General features: G+C 38.1%; 1 protein-coding gene across 1 annotated transcript in view; it reads right to left on the bottom strand.

The window, feature by feature from the left end:
* The window catches only part of LOC131047348 (tRNA wybutosine-synthesizing protein 2/3/4), a 179,480-nt gene that overhangs the window by 118,493 nt on the left and 38,447 nt on the right, over window positions 1–22,540 (bottom strand). Inside the window, exon 10 of the mRNA XM_057981225.2 lies at window positions 4,770–4,883. Within this exon, the coding sequence (XP_057837208.2) occupies window positions 4,770–4,883 (114 nt within the window). The remainder of the gene's footprint in view (window positions 1–4,769; window positions 4,884–22,540) is intronic.

Genomic DNA, 22,540 nt, shown 5'->3' with positions numbered 1-22,540 from the left:
GAAATGAACTGTTCAACTACATAAAACATGAAAAACAAACACTTTCGGACACATAACAAAACTTCTCCTAGAACCTAATTACAGAGAAACTCAATTCATATAAATTTCCAAAAAATAGATGAATAAATAAGTTTCTAACATTTATAAAAGTAAATATAATAAGATGACTACAACCCATATATGTGTTCATTATCCATCATGTTGTTGGGTATAATGGATCTGCATTTAGTGTATCGTAGGTATACTTGGCATGATATAGATATTTCCTCAAAACAAAAACAGATATTCCCATACTAAAATGTTTCTAGTTAATATTTTACCTTATAACCTTTTCATTGTTTTAATGTTAACATGGTGTTAATGACATATATTAACCAGCTCATGAGGATGAGAAATAATAAGGGGATATCAATAATGTTAGAAAAGAAGTGAGTAGCTAGGATGTACCTCCCTATTCCATCCAGTGGCCTCTAATGATGGTTGTGCTCCAGGTGTGTTCCTGGGCACAAAATAATCACCTATGGACCCTGATCGTGATGATGGAAGAGTGACAAGTACTCTACTAGAGGAAGCAAAAGCGATGGGCGAGGTGGTGGTGGGTTTGCGGATACGTGGGCCACATTGAGAGCCCACTATGCCCTCAAGTGCTTCTTGTTCCTCTGAAATGTCAATAGAAACACCTTGAGATTCAGCTATGGCTGATCTCATGGCTAGCTTTGCCCTCTCCCTTTGCAATTTCTTCTCTTCCCCAGCTGCAAGTAGGGCATTCATTTGTCTTTTTATTTCTTCATTAGTCCCAGGGCATGCTCTAGCATCATGCCTGTCTATTCCTGCAAGGTGGTATTTGAAGAGCACACAGTTATACTGAGAGGGGGGGTGAATCAGTATAATGAAACTTTTCAATTCAATATTTTATATGATAGAATCAATCACTATAAATAATTTTGCATATGAACACAATAACACAAAGATTTAAGTGGAAACCCAATGCAGGAGAAAACCACTGAAAATGAATGCTAGATATTTATGTTATTTTACAATTTTGTGAGCACCAACCCACTAGAAGCACCAACTCCCTAACCCTGTATTGTGAGCACCAATCCACTGGAAGCACCAACCCCCGAACTCATTTTGTGAGCACCAACCCACTGGAAGCACCAACCCCCGAACTCTGTTTTGTGAGCACCAACCCACTGGAAGCACCAACTCTCTCTGCTGAAATTGTGAGCACCAACTCACTCTTCACAAATCTAATTTTCCATCTTGAACATGTTGATGTAACAATGGATGATGGACAATGGTAACACTCTTTAAATCTGCATACACATCTTCATACAAATATGTCACAATTTCTTTCTTAAATCTGCTGTAAGCTGATCATAAATCTGCCTTACTCTTCATTTCAAATCTGCATGTGCTAAGTTTATATATCTGCTATTATATTTTAAACTTATGCTCTTTTAGGACTGATTGTTCATGTTTCTCCTTGCACACCTCTTACTTCACCTACGTGAGGTATACTTTCAAAAATCCACAGTTTTATACAAAGTATATATATCCAACATATCAACATCCTTCTCAAAGCATTTTTAAAAATTCATATATATATGTGCTAGTTCCACCGGTTGCAAACCAACATGACTTTTAGTTTGAAAAGTCATATCCTTCAATATTTCAATAACTTCTTTTTGTTAAATTCTATTAATAAACTTTTTACGGGAGTATTTGTTTGCCAAACACTTTTGTTTATATTAATAAAATCTTATGCCACTATACCTTAGACAATATTTTTCATAATAAACAAACCACCGAACTTAATGAAGCCCGATAATATGTATTGTAAAAATAAGGTATGTAATTTATTTATGATATTATTTTCTCCCAACCGGTATTAAGTAAGTTCCGCAAAACACAAAGTTTAATAATTTTTGCTGTCGAGATTTATTTTTCACTTTTAATTTTGCCGTTCCATATCTATCTCCGCTTAAATTAATTTAAAGTGTGCCACCGATAATATTGTTCAATATATTAACGCTCATGAGGTGCCGTAAAAAATTCTTGGTTAATACATCCGCCATCAAAACATTTTTTCGCTTTAATAAACTTGCCGCTATATTAATATATTTGCCGATAATTATAAAGTCTTTCCAAATTATATATCAGGTAATAAATATATCGGATTATTTATAAAGTCTTTCCATTAATAGTTTTCATTTGATATCTATTTTTGCCTTCAGATAATGATATAGATATGAACCATGCTCACTATAATCTTCTGCTTCATCGTGCTGATTTGCCAGGAAACTTCCAAACCAACACCCGACTCTAGGATATATTTTAGATACTTTCATTCTTTCTGTGATGTCATTTCAGATGCTTTCTGCTTTCAATTAATTTGACATCAATGACAATACTTGCATCAGTATTTGAGACGGTTGATGCCTCCATGAAGTATTTTCTCACACTTTATGCATATAACTAACCCAGGATTGGGTCCCTCATAGGCATACCTCCATGCCCCATCTCTAGCACCTCTAGGACGGGTGCCTATATATTCAAATGGGCATGGATCTAGTGGCCATTGCTCCCTTGCCATGATTAATGCTTACTTAACCTACACATACAAAGTGAAAAAAAAAATTAACATTTAAGTTAAACAATTTAGCAAACTATCTACATTAGTTTAAATAAATTTAGATATCACTCAAAGTTTTTTAAAAAAAAAATTTCGGGTTTGAATTTTTTTTTGAAAACTAGATTCTTCAAAAAAATTGTGAAAAAATCAACAAAACTTGTCAAATCTAGTGTTAAATCTTGTGCAAATAACTTAGAAAGGATTTAGACTACCTAGGAATCATTTCTAATTCATCTAATTGCAACAAAAAATAAACAAATTGTTTTTAAAAAGCATAGAAAAAAATAAAAAATCTAACCTGGGAATCTGATTTTCCTTGAAAAATAACTTCAAATCCACTTGAAATGAGCAAGAATAGTTTGAAATCTCCTTGCTGGTCACTCTTCCCCCTTCTCACCAAAAAACCCAGCTCAAAAAATTAAATGCAATTAACTTTAGACGTTATTTCCTTTTGTGCTGCCACGGCCGAGTTTTTAGCTCGGACTCACCGAGTTTTTACCAAAAACTCGCCAAAAACTCGGCAAGTAGAAGTCATAACTACTCGCCTAGCCCAAAAACTCGGCAAGTTTTTGCTACTCACCGAGTTTTTCGGCGAGTAGTCCATCTATGGTTGAAAGTTAAAACAATGATTCTACACTTTTATTGGATTATTCCTTCATTGCCCTAGAATCACCAAATGAGATATCAACTGTAATAGAGAAATGTAACTTGCCAACTTAGAGTCATGATTTAAAGCCAAACACTTGTAAATATATAAATCTGAGGTGGATTGTTTCTTCTTTATTGATTGCTCTTCTTGTGTTTTTCGATGCCTTTCCTTGCTGATTCCCTAGATGATTCAATGAGTACAGATAATATGATAAATCTGATCCTTTTTCCCCGATCTGGAGTTGTGTTCTTTTACTGATTGCTGCAGATCTTGAATCTGATGATGATTGAATATGTAAAAGATTTCTGCTCTCATTACATGAATGTAGATTGTATATGTAGAAGCATTTCTAATATCCTTTACTCTTTTATTTCTGCTTTTAGACAAATTGTTTAGATTCTCCATCATGTTCTTTCTGCTTATCTTCTCTTCTAACTTTGCCAAAGGTCTGTTCATTAATCTCCTTCAGAATTTCTTACAATCCTGATTAATGTCTGCTCCCAAATCTTCTTTTTGAATTCTGCCCAGTATATCACTCTTTTTTCCACACATCTACAATTTAAACCCATTACGTTTTTGTCAAGAGGAGCAACTCCTCAAGAGATGCAACTCCTTGAAGGGGGTCGGCAAAACAATAAGTAATTAAGTCTAATCACTGTGTTTGCTATCCTAATTAATCTTGATCACTGCCTTTTTATATTATTTTTAATCATTTTCTACTATCTAAACTCGAATGATTTAAATCATATTTTTATGGTGCCTTTTTTTTATGTGAAGTCAGCCAGAGACATGTTCTGTATATTGTAATGAAGAGGGTCGCCCCTGAATAAGATAATAATTAAAATTATTTATTTCATTACCTAAGATATTATATAGGGTCGGCCCTACGAATTTCTATTAGTTCCACGTCTGTTCATTAATATCCTTCATGAATTATTCTGCTTCTTCCTTTAAACCAAAAGACATTTGATGTTTGCTCACAACTATCACTTTCTTTGCCTTCTTCTAAGATAAATCTAGGTTTTGAGGCTCATCTATTGTAGTATAGGCTCAATAAACAATAGTCACTTCTAATATACAATACCATCAATTTTACATTTGTCAAGCAGCAAAAAGTGGCTATTATCATCCCAAAATTCAGTTAATATTTGATTGAATTTTTGAAAAGCTAATGCAACGATATTTTTAAAGGTAGTAATAAACAACCCTGCATTTAACTCAATACTAAAATAGAGCGTATCGCCGTCTATTCTATTCATATTTGATTTCATTTACTCATATAAGCATCATGTGTAAGCTTCTAATCAAGTCAATGCTTCAAATTACCATCACAACCATACAATGTATATGAAACGTAGAGAGTAATAAGGAGACTATGTTCTGACCATAATTTTATAAGTATCAACCTAAGATCAAACTTTTCAACCTAGAAATGAGGATTGCAAATAAACATAAACATCGCAAAAGTAACATGTTAGAAATAACCTTTTTCTCCAACACTTTGATAATTTTTGCAAGGTCACCCCTCTTCTCATTAAGTGAGGCAACCTCCTCTTGTAGAGGCAACTTATCAGCACGTAATTTATCTTCAATACATGTCTGCATCCAAATAAATCATGATCAATTGTCTAAGGTTGTTCATGTATCATTAAGCATATCATAAAAGCATAGGCCATCCAAATTAGCATCCAATCAAGCACAAAAGCAACAAACATAGTAAAACATGACCATGGCAATAAACACATATATCGGTCAATTGAAAGATGAATCTTCAAATTTTGAATAAAAGATAATAATGTTGAAGAAGCCAACCACTTGACTATGCAGATCTAGATTATGGCAATAAACACATATATCGGTAGATTGAAAGATGAATCTTCAAATTTTGAATAAAAGATGAAAATTTTGAACAAGCCAACCCCCTGACTATGCAAATCTAGATTACATTTGCACAATCAAATGAAAAACAAGCCTTCGGGAAATTTAATGTAATCAATAATTGTTGCATAACAAATATTTTTTCTTAACTTCATGGACACTGTAACACTGAACTTCATGTCAATGAACCAAAAACTTCTTCTACATGACACATGAAAAGAAACAACTATTATAAACAAAAAATAATAAAATTATTTATCATACATTGTAATGTCCCCTTTTCCGCTCTAGTTTGTTTTGGGGACCGTTAGCCAATTCTGAGACCCGTTGGTCAGTCAGAGGCAAAATTTGGGGTTTCCTATTTTTCTAGGAGGATGTTTTTGCAATTTTGGTGGCTTGCATGTTGGATTTTTAAAATTTTGATTTTGGATTCCTTCTGGGTTTTTAAAAAGCTTTGCAATGATGGTACATGCCTAGCAATCAGTGGAGTTTCGTATACTTACTATTTTTAGTAAGTGGGGGCAAGAACAGCTTATTTTTCTGGGTTTTTCTGGGTTTTCAAAGAGCTATGCGATAGTGTGACATGCAATTGAATTTGAGGACTTTTTCGGACTTACTATTTTTAGTAAATTGCAACAGCTGCTCAAAATGTGGTCAAAATCACTTTGAAGACACTTACTATTGTTAGCAGTATGCTATTTATAATAAGTACTATTTTTGGCAATGCTATTTTTGGCAGGTTTTAATGGTACAGTTCAAAGGCTATTTTTGGCAGTTGCAGTTTTCAATACTTTTAGCCTTCAATTCACTATGGCAGTTGTTTGGCACATGCGAAAAGTATTCTTTAATATATTTAAATGCCATGTGACTTATGTATTTTTGGTTAATACTTAAGGATGACTCAAGGTGATAAAGTATTATTTGAGGTCATAAATTTGGGATATATTTCACTTATTCATCTTGGATGCCCCATTATATTTTATTGACATTTTTAATAAAGTATACTTGCTACCTTATGAAGGTTGATTTGGGAAGAACGGGGAAATGAAATGCAAATTTCAAATTAATGTAAAATGATCTTGCATTTGGATTTGGCATCCATTTGGGGGGAATGTGAATTTGAATTTGGAGGCACCAAGGTTATAGATAAGAGCGTTGGCCTCTTGTTTTACTATCCATGAAAATTTTGTAACAAAGTGCTGCCGAATTTGTGTCAGACTTGTGCTTCGAAGTTGAGAGCTTCCTAGCTTGTGTCAGTTTCGTGCTTGAGAGACAGCACCTAGCTGATTGGAGAGACTATTTCTCATTCAGAGGGATATATTGAGCTATATAGCATGATCTATGTGTTCTTTATGACCATGTTTATACCCTGCTTTTTTTTTCCCGAATGTCGAATGTGAGGGTTTCGGAATATAATACAATATGCAACAATAGATAATTTTTGTAATGTTGCTTAGAAAATAAACAGTAAAACACTCAATATTTGAAATACCCATAAGCTTGAAATTATTTACAGATTTATTACAAAGTTTGCACAGCGAAAAGACAATAAAACTAACAATACCCAGAAGGCAAAACAGCTTCAAAATGAAATTACAAACATACCCAAAAGCTGCAATAAATTACAGGTCTGAAACAAACTCTGAACCACCAAACTAAGGTTTTGAGAATGGCTCCAAATCTCTTCAAATCTGCACTTCTCCTCACAATGAATATTGTCCTTCCCTTTGCTCCATAGGCAGTGCCAACCTTACCAAAAATCAAACCATACCCTAGGTGTTTGGCTCCTAGACCTTCAACATCCCTACACTAGCTATACGGCCACCAAAATGAAGAGCTCAAACAAAGGTCTTCAATTTTCAACTTTGTGCTTAGAAATTTATCAATAAATCCTCTTCTTGAAAGAACCCCGAGATACAAACTGAAAATCTTTGCAATAAAGCTCCTCTGTGGTCTCTAAATGAAACTACCTGCAAATCCACCAAGATAGATCTATGAAGGTTTTAGTCCTAACAAAGCCTCTGGAAGAACACTCTTCAAACTGCAATATTTCTTCAAAAAATTCTCAAACAAGTTGCAAATGAGGTCCCAGAATCTCTTTTATTTCCTTTCTCCGATTTTGTTGCCTCACTTCGAAAAAAAATTTAAATCCTCCTTATGCCTCTCACATTAGACACCTTTTTTAACATAAAAACATTAATGCACTTTAATACTCCTTATGTCCCCTTGGTGTTCATTTAATAACATTAAAGCTATAAGTTACTTTTAAATATTTAATAACTTTAAATATTAAACTTAACTTATAGCTTTAACGTTATTAAATAAAATAATATCCTCTAATTAAAAAATATTAATGCACTTTAATATTCGATTGGTTTAATTTTGAGTCGGTGATATTTTTTAATTAGAGGATATTATTTTATTTAATAACGTTAAAGCTATAAGTTACTTTTAATATTTAAAGTTATTAAATATTTAAAAGTAACTTAAAGCTTTAAGTTACTTTTAAATATTTAATAACTTTAAATATTAAAAGTAACTTATAGCTTTAACGTTATTAAATAAAATAATATCCTCTAATTAAAAAATATCACCGACTCAAAATTAAACCAATCCATGGACCACCCAAGATGAAACTGTCATCAACTAACCAAGTCGTTGCCCAAGTTGACAGTTACTAAAACTAGTAAAGATAGACTGGATGCCCAAAAACGCTCTAGAATGTGTTAGTTGGAATCTCCTGATGCATTGAGCTCATTGCAACACTCATAAAATGCCAAAAAAGCTGAGCAACATAATCTCCAAGATCTGTGGAATCCCCTAATTAAACCACATTCGCCTACAAGAACCCAAGAAATAGGTTATCTCTAATGATCAACAGCTTAGAAAGGGCATATTAAATTGTATGTGCTGATTGAATTTTGTGTAAATACTATTTATATGGTGTGAAGTTAAAGAATATATTTGCAGCAATGTTACTGTTATCAATTAAGCTTGCACCCTTACTAAAGCTGTGAACTTCAGCAACCTATTGATAGATGGGAACACTTCAAGGTTGTGGGTGACCTACAAATGAAGTGGACCTCTAGAGTAAGCTGGCTTTTTCTAAGTACTTCACCTAAACTAACACTTCTTGCAGAGGAAAGAGTAAGAAAGAGGACATGTAAAATGAAATCTAATCCTCAGGTGATGCACCAGATGATATCTTGAGACTCACAAAAACAAATGACACACAATATAACAGCATAAATAACTTTCCTACACAACCTTATGATACACAATTTTGCATCAACAATTCATGAGAAGGCTAAATAATCACAGCTCTTAGAAGGAGAAAACACTCTTCCTCACAATTTAGAACTGATTCTTGTGATTAACACAACTCATAACCTGTAAATGTGTATTCCTGCATAAGGCATCAACATGAAATGCAATTTTAAGGACAAAACATCACCACAAGAAGCTACATAACACCAAAGACACAAAGTAACAGAAAAATGAGAAGGCACAAATTATTATCACTACCAAAAGGTCTCACCAATCTGTATTTCTCTCCAAATGAGTTACAAAACTATATGCTTTTGCAAAAGAACTCAAAAAATTACAATATACCAGAAGCAAAAAGGTAAGATCTCCCCTCAATAATGAAGACTTGGAGATATATATGCTTTCCAAAAACAGTAAAATGAAAATAGGACTCCACCTCTTCATGGTCGAGAAGACTCAAAAAGCCAACTTTTTAGGGCCTAAAACAAGTCTAAAAGGGAAAGGGCTTGAGAAACAAGTCAAGCCACCCTATCTCCAGCCATAAAAGCACTTAATTGCACATTAAATGGCCCTTAAATATCTTTGAACAGGCCATTATTTGGCCTGCAATCCATCATAAATGCAAAAAATATCTCAGACTACTCAATACATGTAAATAAGATAAATATCTAATAAAGTGATTTTTTTTAACACTTTATTAAATATTTATTTTATTTCATTTGTACATTAAAGTCAAGACATTAATAAATAAGAAAGATATTCAATAAAGTGATTTGGAAATCAATCAGTTTAATAAATATTTTTATTATTTATTTTAACTCCTTAAATAATATTTATTAAGTGATAAATTAATTACATGATAAAGTTAATTAAGTGATAAATTATAAATCACTTAATAAATATTACTTACATTATAATGTTTATCAAGTGATTTATTCAAAATCACTTAATAAATATTTTACACATTTAGAATGTTATCAAAACATAAACATCCATCCCTCTAGAGCTCACGAGGAAAAAGTGAGAGAAAAATTAAAAGTAAGGCAAAACGAGCCTTAGGCTCAATTGATGCATTTCCCTAAAATATTTCATTTTCCTTCATTCTTTGGCATTCGATTTTTCTCTCTATTGGGAGGCGCCGCCATCAGGGTTTGAATGGAAGAGCTTTCTGGAAGAATTCGTTGGCTTTGGGCTTCCAACAGTTGGTTGTTCTAAGTTTGCAATGTTTAGCAATGTGCCCAAACTTTTGACAATTATAGCACTTCACATTGACATTAAATGATGAGCTTGAAAACCTATTGTAGGATACCGGTAGACTTTTCCTACATTCAAAACTCCTATGACCTAAATCATTACATTGATAACACACAACATTCATGTCCTGAAGTGCAGCAAAAGAATTTCTACTTTCAAAACTTACAGGGGGATTATTCATCAATCTACAACCAGCAATCCTATGTGCAAACTTATTACACCAGTAGCAATAACCATGAAATTTGGGTACATACCAGTCTTGTTGCTTTGGACAAGTAAACCTTTGTCTCACCGAATGTCTTCCTCTCATGCAATTGATTCTAGTGAATCCTTCATTATCCACCTTGGGCTTTCCTTTATGATTTGCATACTGGTATGGTGTGTGATCCTTCCGGTTTTGAGCATTCCGGTTCACAGGCTGATATCTTGTAGCCTTAGCATAGGTCTTCTTACCGATATCTTTGCTAACTGTAAAGGTTTGCTTCTCTTTACTTTCACTTGAGGAAGTGAATTGTATCTCCTTACCGAATGTGTCTTTACTGTTTGAACTCTGTCCTTCTTCAAATCCTATACCGTCGGTGTCTTTTGAATGCTTTTGCTTGCTCAACATCTTGTCTAGGGCTTCAGTACTGCCCTCATACTTGCTCCTCATCTTCAGTTCATCCTTGCACTTTTCAAGCTCCTTTCTAAGCCTTACAATCTCTTCTTCTAACTTCTGATGCTCCTTCTCCTTCTTTATTGCATCAAACCTTGTGACCTTGTTCCTCTGCAGCAGCATGCTTAACCTTCTTGAGTTCTCTTCTTGTTTTATTCAACTCCTCAAGTGCACTTATGAGTTCACCTTCCAAGTTCACTTCAACTTCAATGTCTTCATCTTCATCAACCAATTCATCTAGTGCCATAAAGAGATTAACTTCTCTTTCACCCTCATGGCAGTCCTCTTCTGATGCACTTTCATCATCTGTGGCATCATCTTCAAAGGTATATAGATTGTTCTGCTTTCGATAGCTTCTTCTTTCTTGCCGATAGACCTTCTTCTTTCTATCCTTGTCGGGAGATCTGTCAAAACTCGTTTGCTCATCTCCACCGGTTTCACCATAGTGACATTTTGCAGCAAAGTGTCCTATTTTACCACAATTCAAGCATTTGAGAGGCAATTTTCCTTTATACTTACCGGATCCTCTTTTGAGCTTCCTTACAAAGCTTGCCACTTCTGCATCCGAGTCTTCACTGGATTCTCTATGAATGATTTCTTCCTTACCCTTTTTGGTGGAGTTGAAAGCAGCCTCTTTCTGGGAAGTTCCTTCACCGGTTGTCCTCATCTCATAAGCAGTTAGGGAGCCAAATAACTCATCCTTCCTCTATAGCAGAGACCTTTGTATCATACTTAGATGTGAGTGATCTAAGTACCTTTTTGACAATAACTTCATCAGCAATATCCTCTCCTAGTCCTTCGATGGTATTCTCAATTTCATCAACTTTGTGAAGGTAGTCTGCAATCTTTTCTTCATCTTTCATCTTCAAGCCTTCAAGCTGACCTCTTAGTGCTTGCAGCTTGGCCTCCTTCACCTTGGCATTTCCTTCAAACAAACTCTGCACCTTATCCCAAGTCTCCTTGGCGAATGAGCAGTGCATAACCTTAACAAACTCATTATCAGACAGCCCACTGAGGATAGCATGTTTAGCCTTTGCATTGTTTTCATACTCCTTCTTAGCATCCAGATCAGTAGGAGGAACACTAGGGACATGTTGACGTGTCTAAAATCGCCGAACTTGCAACTTCATCCGGCCAATGCAAAATAGAATGTACTCGTTGAGTATCCTATCCTCTCTTGAGATAAGGAAATCCCTAATGATGTTTTTACGTTTGATCAAAGGGGATGACCTCAAGGTTTCGATTGTCAAGTCTTGACGGCGGGATCACTCAGTGGTTTGATATGTTTTGCTGGGAACACAAAGGGGACTTACGGTGATATGAATAATTGTTGGATGAGTTCCCTAAAATTCTAACAGTATCGTTATCAATTGGTTCCAGTTAGATGATACTATTTCAGCAGGACTGTGGATTTTCTTCTTAGTAAAAAAAGGGAAAAAAAGAGGCATAGGGAAAGAGAGATACAGAAAGTCTAAATTATTAAGATAGCATATTCAAGAAAAGCAAACAAAGACCTCCAAATAACTAGATTAAACACTATCAGCCATTCAAGCACAATATTTGTATGAATCTAGTGCGATCTTCAAGGGAAAATTGAGTTTTTCATGCTATTAAACACAACTTCAGAATTTTAACATTCATTCAATGAGTATTCAATAACCGAACTAAGCATGTCAAAGGGTTCAGATTAACCATGCAGAAGGAATGACAATCAGTCAGTCCCTAATGGTATGAACAGCGAAGATTCTATCAGATGTTTATCTAGAAAATGCTATAGAAATGAAAGAAACATAACAGAATAATTCAAATTGGTGAAGGAGGAGACCATGCACTCACAATGAAATTGAAACAGTCTTAACTTTGCATTAAATCCTATAAATTTTGCCAGAGCTTCAGCAACAATCCATGAACTTCTTACAAAATGAGGGAAAACCAGTCCCCTTTAAATAGGCTTCCAAAAACGGATGAATGGCCAAGATCTAATCTAAACAAGTGGCCCAGATTCACCCTTACAAAAGGTACCCGTACCCATAAATGGAGGGTAAATATCAGCAACTACCCCAAAGGGAGCAATAACTACCTAAAAAGGTAATTAAAACTTTATCCAAAATAATTCAAGTGCACATACATAAAGTTTTAAGTTTATAGTTGACTTGGAAGTCAAATATGACCCTTTGGCCAAAAAGTGCACTTTTCAAAATTTAAAAAGGAAAAAGCACTTTAAGAAAGCACTTTTTGTTTTCCAGTTTCATATCCTTTTACCAAGAATTCATCTTCGCTATGCAAATATTCTTTCCAAAGGTCCCGACCTGCTGCACATTCTTCGTGAACATACTCCTGGAACCTGATGCACAATTGGAATAGTAAATTGAACGGAGGCATAGGGGGATGACGAATTTTATACTGCATTCCCTCTAGATAACGGTCTACGTGCCTCAAACCATCCTGCCAGCTGGACCGATTACGCTCAAAACATAATATGTCTGAATGCAGTTGACCGGCAAAACCAAGGTCCTCGGTTGAGGCTCATCTATCCTCAGAATGGGGTACCTGTTCTTAATGGTTTTCTTGTTCAAGGCCCTGTAGTCAATGCACATGCGCATTGTTCCATCCTTCTTCTTAACCAAAACAACTGCTGAAGCAAAAGGGCTTTTGCTTGGCCTAATGTGCCCCATCTCCAACAACTCATTGATAGCTGTCTCTATCTCATCCTTGTTTTTCTTTGGATGACGATAGGGCGTGATCATAATGGGCTTAGCCCCCTCTTCTAACTCAATGACGTGCTCTATCCCCCTATCTGGAGGAACACCATGTGGAATACTGTCAAATACCTTGGCATGTCTATCAAGGATGTCCTCCATATCAGGCAGATGACTCTTAACCTGTGGCTCTGGTGATGCTGGCATAATCAAGCACTCTGCTGCCCACTCAACATCATCATGTCTGAACAACCTCTCCATCCTCCTCAAAGAAACTACCCTACAACTACCATCTGATAATCCTCTGAGTACCACGGTCCTGCCCTCATGCTGGAACCTCATCTCTACTCTCTCCATGTTGAGAGTAAACTCTCTCAACGATGCCATCCAAGTCATCCCTAAGATAACATCATAATCACCCATGTCCACAACATAGAACTCATCCTGGAGCTCATAACCATCTCCCAATCTGATGCGAAAATTTGTAATCTTTTGTGTGCATAGTAGCTTGTGACCACTAGCTACCATGACTCGGAATCCTGAATGTTCTTCAGTTTGCCACCCTCTCCTAGCCACTAACTGTGAGTCTATGAAATTATGTGTGGCCCCAGTGTCCAACAAAGCAACCACCTTCTGTCCTTGTATGGTGCCACACACCTTAAAAGTAATTGCCTCTTGAGCACCTGTCAATCTAGCTAAGGACTTCTCATTCCCTGAACCCTCCTCCGTGGCACTGCTCTCACCATCAGACTCTGACTGCTGCTCCTCATCCTCTGACTGTGACTCCTCAGCAGACAAGTACTCCATCTAGTTGGCCTTAGCCTTCAGAGGACACTTGTGAGATAAATCCCACGATTCCCTACACTGAAAACATAGTTTTTTCCGCCTTAACTCGTTCAATGTCTCATCGTCTAACCTCTTTGATTCTTTTTTCTAAGGCTGAGAATCCTTATGTAGAGGTTTCTTATCCTTATCCTTCTTGAAGTGTGGATCCTTAGGAGTGAACTTACTCCTAGAAGCGGAAGGTGCAAGATCTCTTGCCTTCCGAATGGCATCCTGCAATGTAAGGGGATCATGTCCCTTCACCCAACCATGAAGAGGCTCTGACAATCCATCCACAAACAGTACAATCAACCTCCTCTCTGAAATGTTTGTAACCAACACTGATAGACTTTGGAAATCTGAGATGTAACTATCGATAGGACCCCACTGTCTCAATTGGGCTAACTCCTTGAAATGGAGTCCGGATCCTTCCTATCAAACCTGTCAATCAACCTCAGTGAACTCTGCCTATGTGTCTATCTGGTTATGGCCCAATATGACCATACCATGGTGCCACCACTCGTCTGCACTCCCATCCAAGTGCAATGCAGCATACTTAATCGCATCCTCCTCAAGCATGGGATTAAGCCGGAAATAAGTATCTAATTTATGGACCCATGTCCATGCTGAAGCCTTCCCTGTACCATCATAGTATGGAATAGACAACTTTCCCAACTTCTTCCTCATCTCATAATTTTGTTGTCGGTTTCCTCTCATGGGCATATTCTTGAGTCTAACATCCATACATTCCCTGAATGTCATCTCAACCTCATCTCAGCCTGTAACTCAGGGCTAGAGTTCCTCCAATCATCCATAATCATATCTTGAATCTCTTGTTGTGTAGGACCGGCATTATTCTGGTCATTCTGTCACGGAGGAAACTGTGGCATGAGTGGTCTCATAGTAGAAGAACCTGCTCTAGCATATGTCCTGGTTCCCCTGATAACCGATGTGTCTCCATTACCTCCATTACCCTGTCCACCTCCCTGGTTAGCATTATTACCCTGATTGGTATTATTACCTTGGTTACCATTATTACCTTGGTTGGCATTATTGCCTTGATCTGCTCTTGTCAAATGTTGTGTAATGGCTATAGTCATCTGCTGCAATGTGGCCTGGAGCTCCCTCTGACCCCTAGCAAGATCACTGAGCATCTCCCTAGTGCTAGGTTCTCCCATTTCCCCATCTCTGTCACCCATGGCTGGTGCTGAAAAAGGGTCACCTTACTCTTCAATCTCTGGTGAATTCTGTAAGTTTGGGTTTGACCTGTTTCTCCTCAAGTAATACTGATGTGCTGGACGCATGAAACCCTCACAGGATGGCAGGAAAAAGAAGCTCTGGTACCACTATAATGGACACCCTAGAATGCCCAAAAACTAAACCAACTGCTGATAGGAATTTAGTCAAACAGTTTGCATCCAACTCCTTATTTCTCCGTTTAATGTTTAAACCCTCTTATGGCTTCAGAAATGAAATGTTTGTTTGTTTTTAAGTCTTTGAATAGATTTGAAATCACATAACATGAACTAGAAGGAAATTACAATAATATGCAACATGAAGATTGAACTGCTGCTGATATGATATTATTTCCAGAATTAATAAAATCAAATACATAGCAGATTCTTCACCTCACTAAATACTCCAGCATTTTTGACATAATGTTCCAACAATGACTTCCCATCTTGCTTCTACAGTAACATGAATAGTGTCGTGCTACAATAATGTGAATAGTGTCGCGCTACGGTGGCGTGAATGGTGTCGTGCTACAGTAATGTGAATAGTGTTGCGCTACAGTGCTGCTACAGTATTAATTAGTCTTCAATCAGTCCAATATCTTCATAAAATCATCCCTTCAGAATGGCATAAGCATTGGACAAGAAGTGAAGAAGGTATGAGCAAAAACACCAAATCTTGGAGATGCACCCAATCTGCCTGCTAATGAAGCTGATAGCAATGGATTCCAAAGGCCAAACCCCAAAGGAATGACGTCTAGAATGTCACAAGAGAGGATAGACGTCCCCTAATGCCAAGAACGGATCTGCAACTCACACATCAATTTCTTCTCATATTCAACATGCCGAGTGAAGCCACAAAAGCTTTCTTTTATTCTTTCTCCAAGGGTCAACCCAACTCACTTGAGCAATGTGGGATAAAAGATGTGCAATATAAAACACATTAAAATATTCACTTATGTTACTTTAATAACACTTCAGCCATTAAAATATATTAGCAATCGGACTCTAAATAGCGTGAGTGATAGCTCGTCGGAAAGCTCTCACCTAGGAGTATCGAATCCGATCACCAAAGCTAGCCTCCGTTGTGTCCTGCTGACTTACTAAAAATAGTAAGTATGCCTGAAACTAAGTAAATCAACTCCGTTTTAGCCCAAACTGGAAATGACTAGGCCAAAACACTCCAGGATCCCCTTAAACCCTTCGTTAGCCCTCAGGACCATGTAAAGCTAGGCTAATGCACATACACTTGGTCAACTGCTAAAGTGGGGACATTACAATCCACCCCCCTTGAAATTGCTTGTCCTCAAGCAATCTCAGTCCAGCCTGCTGTATCACCTGCTCATTCTCTCATGTAGCATCTTCCTCCGACAGGTCTCTCCATCTGACCAAATACTCCTTCACTATCCTGTTTCTGAGTTTCCTCTCTCTGGTGTCCAGAATAGCCTCAGGTACTAACACGATCTTCCCCTTCTCATCCAAAGGGGGTAAATTTGCAGAAGGTACTAGACTTTGACCAATGGCTTTCTTAAGCCTAGACACATGAAATACATTGTGTACCCAACTGCCCTCTGGAAGCTCAAGCTCATAGGCGACTTCGCCCATCCTGCGAATCACCCTGTAGGGACCACAAAATCTAGGCTTCAACTTCTCTGCTCCACTCCTCTTGAGCGATGATAGCCTATATGGTTGTAGCCTCAAATACACCATGTCCCCCACCTCGAAACTACGCTCTACCCTATGTTGGTCAGCATACAACTTCTGCTGATTTTGAGCCTGTTGTATATTCTCCTTGAGCGCTCTCAAGATATCCTGACTATCCTGCAACAGATCCTTGGCATTGGGCACTCTGTTGTCCCCCAAAGCCAAATCCATGAAGCTTGGTGCTTCATACCCATACAATGCCATAAATGGAGTCATCCTGATGGTCATGTGATAGTAACAATACTCCCCCATGTGTAACCACCTGACCCAAGCTCTCTGCTGCCTAGTCACATAGTTACGTAAATAACCTTCCACCCATTTATTTAATATCTTCGTCTGCCCATCTGTCTGAGGATGGTAGCTCGTACTAGGTGTAAGATCTGTACCGCACATCCTGAACAACTCCTGCCAAAAGGCGCTCATGAACTTGCTATCCCTGTTACTAACAATAAATCTCAGTAGCCCATGCAACCTAAAAATCTCTCTGAAGAACAAATCTGCCACCTGAGTTGCTGTGTAAGTAGAAGGAATAGCAAAGAAGTGAGCAAACTTCGTCAATCTATCTACCACCACATAAATGCCATCTCTTCCTTGCACTCATGGTAAACCAGTGATGAAGTCCATAGAAATGCTTTCCCATTTCCTGTCCGGAATGAGCAATGGCTATAGTAAACCTACAGGAAACGTGTGCTCTCCCTTATTCTGCTAACAAACTTCACACTCCTTGACATACCTCTAAACATCATCCTCGAGCCCTCTCCGTGAGAACCGCTCTCGGATCTGCCTGTAGGTCTTGAAGACCCCCAAATGCCCAACTGTAGGCGCATCATGAAATGCTCTCAGTATCGCCTCTCTCAACTGTGATTACGGAATCAAATAAACCCTATCCTGAACTCTGATCAATCCATCTATCACCCCATAGCGATCATCCTGTATAGTACCTGAAATCAAACCAAAAGCCCAAGTATCTCCGACATATTCTGCTATAATCTTATCCCTCCAATGTCCTGTAATCTCTGCAAGAGCACAAATGTGAGGTCTTCTGGATAAGGCATCAGCTACTACATTCTTCTTCCCTTTGACAAACTCAATGTCAAAGTCATAAGCCTACAATTTAGTGACGCACTTCTGCTGCCTGTCATTCAAGTCTCGCTGGCTCATGAAATACTTTATGCTGTAGTGATTCGTCTTGATCACAAACTTCCCTCCAACCAAGTAGGATCAAAATTTGGCCAAGGCATGCATGATGGCCAACATCTCACAATCATAAACAGAATAGCTCCTCTCCACACCTCGGAGCTTCCTACTCTCAAAAGCGATTGGGTGCTTCTCCTGCATCAATACTGTTCCAACCCCATCACCTGATGCATCACAATGAAACTCAAAAGGCTTCGTGAAGTCTAGTAGAGCTAGGACTGGACATGAAGACATCACCTGCTTGAAATGCTCAAAACAGCTCTGTGTTGCCCTTGTCCAAATGAAGGCCCCCTTCTTAGTAAGATCTGTCAAGGGAGCAACTGTCTGAGAAAACCCCTTAACAAACCTCCTATAAAAACCACATAAGCCAAAGAACACCTTAAGTCATTGACGCGCTCATACTGACCAATTGCATAGGCAGGGTTGTTCTTTTCTCTTTGAGCTATGTCCTGATAGTGTAGCTGTGGATAACAATCGTATACCTTCACCTGATCAGGCCCATTCCAAATCTCACCTTTCATGATTAAGCCCGGCAGTGGCTGGTTTCTGGCGAACATGTAGACCAAATAGGAGGTCATAGTGAAGTACTTCTTCGTCTCAAGTTCGATCAGTTGGGTGTGGATGTTGTCGCTTATGATTTAGGCCTAGTCAAACTTGGATTTCCCAGCGAAGACCTATTCTGTGAAGTAGAACATCCACTCTTCAAAGTAGTTGGATTGGGGAAGTCCCATAATCCTGCTGAGCAATGTGACCATGTCCCCATGCTCGTTGTGAAAGTCACTTCTAGGGGTCTTTTTCCCAATCCTGACACTTGGAGGTCTTCTCTCCTTGTACCACTCTTCATTTATCAGTGTTCTGCATTTGGCAAGGTTTACATCATACGCCTCTTGCGCTTCATCTATAGTTGTTGCTATGGGGTTGTTCGGAAAGGGAATGTCAAATGCATCGCCAATGGCTTCAGGAGTGAAGTTAGCGAGGACCATGTTCTCGAGGAGCACCAATCTGAAGCTTGTTTGGTAATATCGGGCAGCCTCTACTACTAGCTCATAGTTTTGCATTGTCGGGGGAAATCCTGCTGCCTGGGCAATGCCACTTTCCATCATCCGCCTAGGCCGTCCATAGGCATTAGGGGAGAAAACTCAGTTTCTGAAATCTTGAATTTCAATATGGCCCAGGTCAGTATCACCGACGTTCTCCCACACACACTAAACTTTTGATTCCCTCAGCCCTCCTCTCTGATACTGATACTTCATCTTTTCGACTCTACGAGGGATATCTGATTTGGACGCTCGTGATGTCTCGGCTGCAGTGGGTGTCTTTGATGATTCTACCGCCGATTTAGGCATTTATCCTGCAAAGTCGGATGCGGAATACGAGGCAATATAAAGGAAGTAAAGTGGGTTAGATAAAGGATATGCCAGCATGCAAGGATCAATTTGAAAACCGAATTCAAAGGACAGCATGACACTTTAGCTAAAAAGCTTAATTAATTTAAACATGGATATTTATGAAGCTTTTCAATTGTGAATTTATACTTAGGCACTTTAGGATCAATTTTCAAAATGGACGATGCTTTAAAATTTTCCTAAGTCTGAAAATGCATTTTCTAGCTGATTCCTAGGAACAGACTCTGATTTCAATTGCTCCTGACGTCTTATAAACGAAAAAAAGATGCGGTTTTAAGATTTAATCAATTTAATTCATTTTGCACATACATCTATCCGATTTTGCATATATTTCGAACAATTTCAAGAGAGGCGAAGCACACTTACCTAGCGAAAATGAATGGTGTGAATCTGCACAACTTGCAAATTTGAATGGGAGAGTTCTGCAATTTGAATTTTTAAACGGTTAACTCCCTATTTCAAATTTTCGCGCCTATGGTTTGGAAAGAAAATGCAGATTTAAACACTTAGACACAGCAATTTTTTAACTTTGATTGGGGATTTTGACCTCTGCGTGATTTAGGTTTAAACGCGACTTTGAAAAGGGGCTGCAACGTTAAGAAATCGTGATTTTGAGTTTTGAAGAGTTGCTCAGACCTCACGCTTCAACACTCACGCCGTTATGGGCGAATTTCGGAAAATGGGGGAAGGGTTTGCGAACTTCAAACTTTGCGATTCTTCCTCAAGCTGCATCAAAGATGGGCATTTTAGCCTCTACGATATTTAATACTTGCCAAAAAAAATCACAAAATTACCTTGGATGGCGAATTTCGGTGAATTGGAGAGTTTTGTAAGTTTTGAACTTCCACCAAAAATCGCAGTTTGGGGAGTCCTTTTGAATTTCGGCGATTGGATTGCTTTTGCAAGCATTTAAAACTTTAAACTTTCTTTCATATTTATAACGCGATTTTCGGGATTCTCGGAGGTTTTGCAAACTGTGAAAATCACGATTTACTTTGACATGCAAACTTCGGGTTTCTATGTCTTTGAAAACTTTTAGTTCGATCACTTATCCCTCATTGTGCGATTTTCGGTGTTTGGGAGGAGTTTGAAAACCTTTAACTTTTCACACTTATCCCCTATGATGCGAATTTCGGGCTTTTGGTTGATTTCGCAAGTTTTAACTTTCACACACTTCTCTCCATAATGCGCTTTTTGGTGATTTCGGGGGGTTTTACAAACTTCAAAATTTCCAACTTACCCTAAAAGTGCGAATTTTGGCATTTTGGGATGTTTTGAAAACTTCGGCATTTTAGTGCACTTTGCCAACTTTTAACCTTTTACACTTGCCCTCAAAAATGCGAACTTCAGGGATTTGGAATGTGTTTTCAAACTTCGGCGATTTGGGCCATTTTGCCAACTTTGGCGATTTGGACCACTTTGCAAACTTTTAAATCTTTCACTTAAAAGTGCGAATTTCGGCACTTTGGTGGCTTTTACCAACTTTCAACTTTTTGCATTTGCCCTTAAAAGTGCGCATTTCAGGGTTTTGGGTGGTTTTGCCAATTTCGGCATTTTGGGGCACTTTGCCAATTTTTAACTTTTCTGCATTTTCACTTAAAAGTGCGAATTTCGTCACTTTCATGCATTTTGCCAATTTCGGCACTTTGGAGGCACTTGCAAGGTTTTCGCCCTTTTACCCTCCGGCTACGGAAAATAGCCATTTTCATCCATCTTGTAAACTTTCAAAACATCATGTAATTTCCTCCTTAGCGCGAATTTCAGGATTTGGAGGAAGTTTTTTGAAAATTTATACTTTTGCATCCTCTTATCTCTCCTATATCCTCTTACGAAAATCGACGTTTTGGGTCTTCATGCGACCTTCAAACGCTTTATCTTTTACTTTGGGGGATTTGGCCAGTTTCTATCATCCTACGCCTATCTCAAGCGATTCTACAAGCTTAAACGATCTCTTGGAATTTTCATGCCTGAAGGCTCAACTGATCATACGGATTCACAGGCTCCTCCGTTCATAACATCATCATCTCATGGATTGATTACGGGCTCGCTCAAAAGGACGCGAGACACTCTGCGCAGAACTCAACAGGGCAAAGGCGAAAAGGCCCAAAAAAAAGGAAAGGGGACCCTGTCGGCGACAAGGAGCGTGTGCAACGCACAACAGGACGGTATACCCATTCTTTACTGACATCCAAACATCAAAACCTAGGGAGGACAGATAGGTTTCCACTCTTCTACTCCAAAAGGCATAGTTGGTTCCATCAAACATGGGAGCTTTGGAGGAGGACTCATTTCTTGCCATTGTGTTCTTAGACCAGAATCTACCCAAGCTAGAGAAAGCTTTAACCAATAGGAAACCTAAGGCTCTGATACCAATTGTAGAACACAATATGTCACTGAGAGGGGGGTTGAATCAGTGATTTCAAACAATCTCAGGTGGTGTGTGCAACCAATAACAACGAGAACACTAGCAATCAATCATACATAAAGAACACACCACATCACAGCGTTTATACGAGGAAAACCCAATGTGGTAAAAACCTCGGTGAGAAAAGTTGGAGTCTACTACTCCAATCCAGCCTCACAATGAAACAACAGTATTAAAAAGATTTAGGGCACCAACCCCTACTGATTTAGGGCACCAACCCCTGATTGTTTTATGGGCACCAACCCAAAGGACCACCATCCACTACACTGAGCACCAACCCCTACACCGTGCACCAACTCAGTGATATACAATAAGATTAAAACTTATTACAATGAAAGCACCTCGTTACAAATGTGTTTTGTAACACCTACTCAACTTCTCTCTACCAGTTACAACTCTTCTCTGTCTCACCGGTTCTTTCATTACCAATTATCAAATCACTCTCTCTGATTCCTTACCAATCAACCTCCGCCTCTCTTGACTTCCTTTGATCCTCACCTTGCACTCTATCACTCTCTGATGCATTCCTACCAGTTCAATCACTCTCGGTTTACTTGATTGTTATACACTGTAACAATTCACGGGTTTCCCTGTCTCTATCAGTTAAAGCCTCTTACCGGTTCTACCTTCAAATACTCAATCACTTCAATCTTCTGCGATGAACTCTCAAATTGATTCTCTCTGCTTGCTCTAGCACACTCTATTCTCACAGTTGGC

The sequence above is a fragment of the Cryptomeria japonica genome, chromosome 10 (genome assembly GCF_030272615.1).
Source record: "Cryptomeria japonica chromosome 10, Sugi_1.0, whole genome shotgun sequence".
In the NCBI taxonomy this organism is placed as follows: Eukaryota; Viridiplantae; Streptophyta; class Pinopsida; order Cupressales; family Cupressaceae; genus Cryptomeria; species Cryptomeria japonica.
Note: the sequence above shows the minus strand (reverse complement) of the source record. Positions and strands in the feature narration are given on the sequence as shown.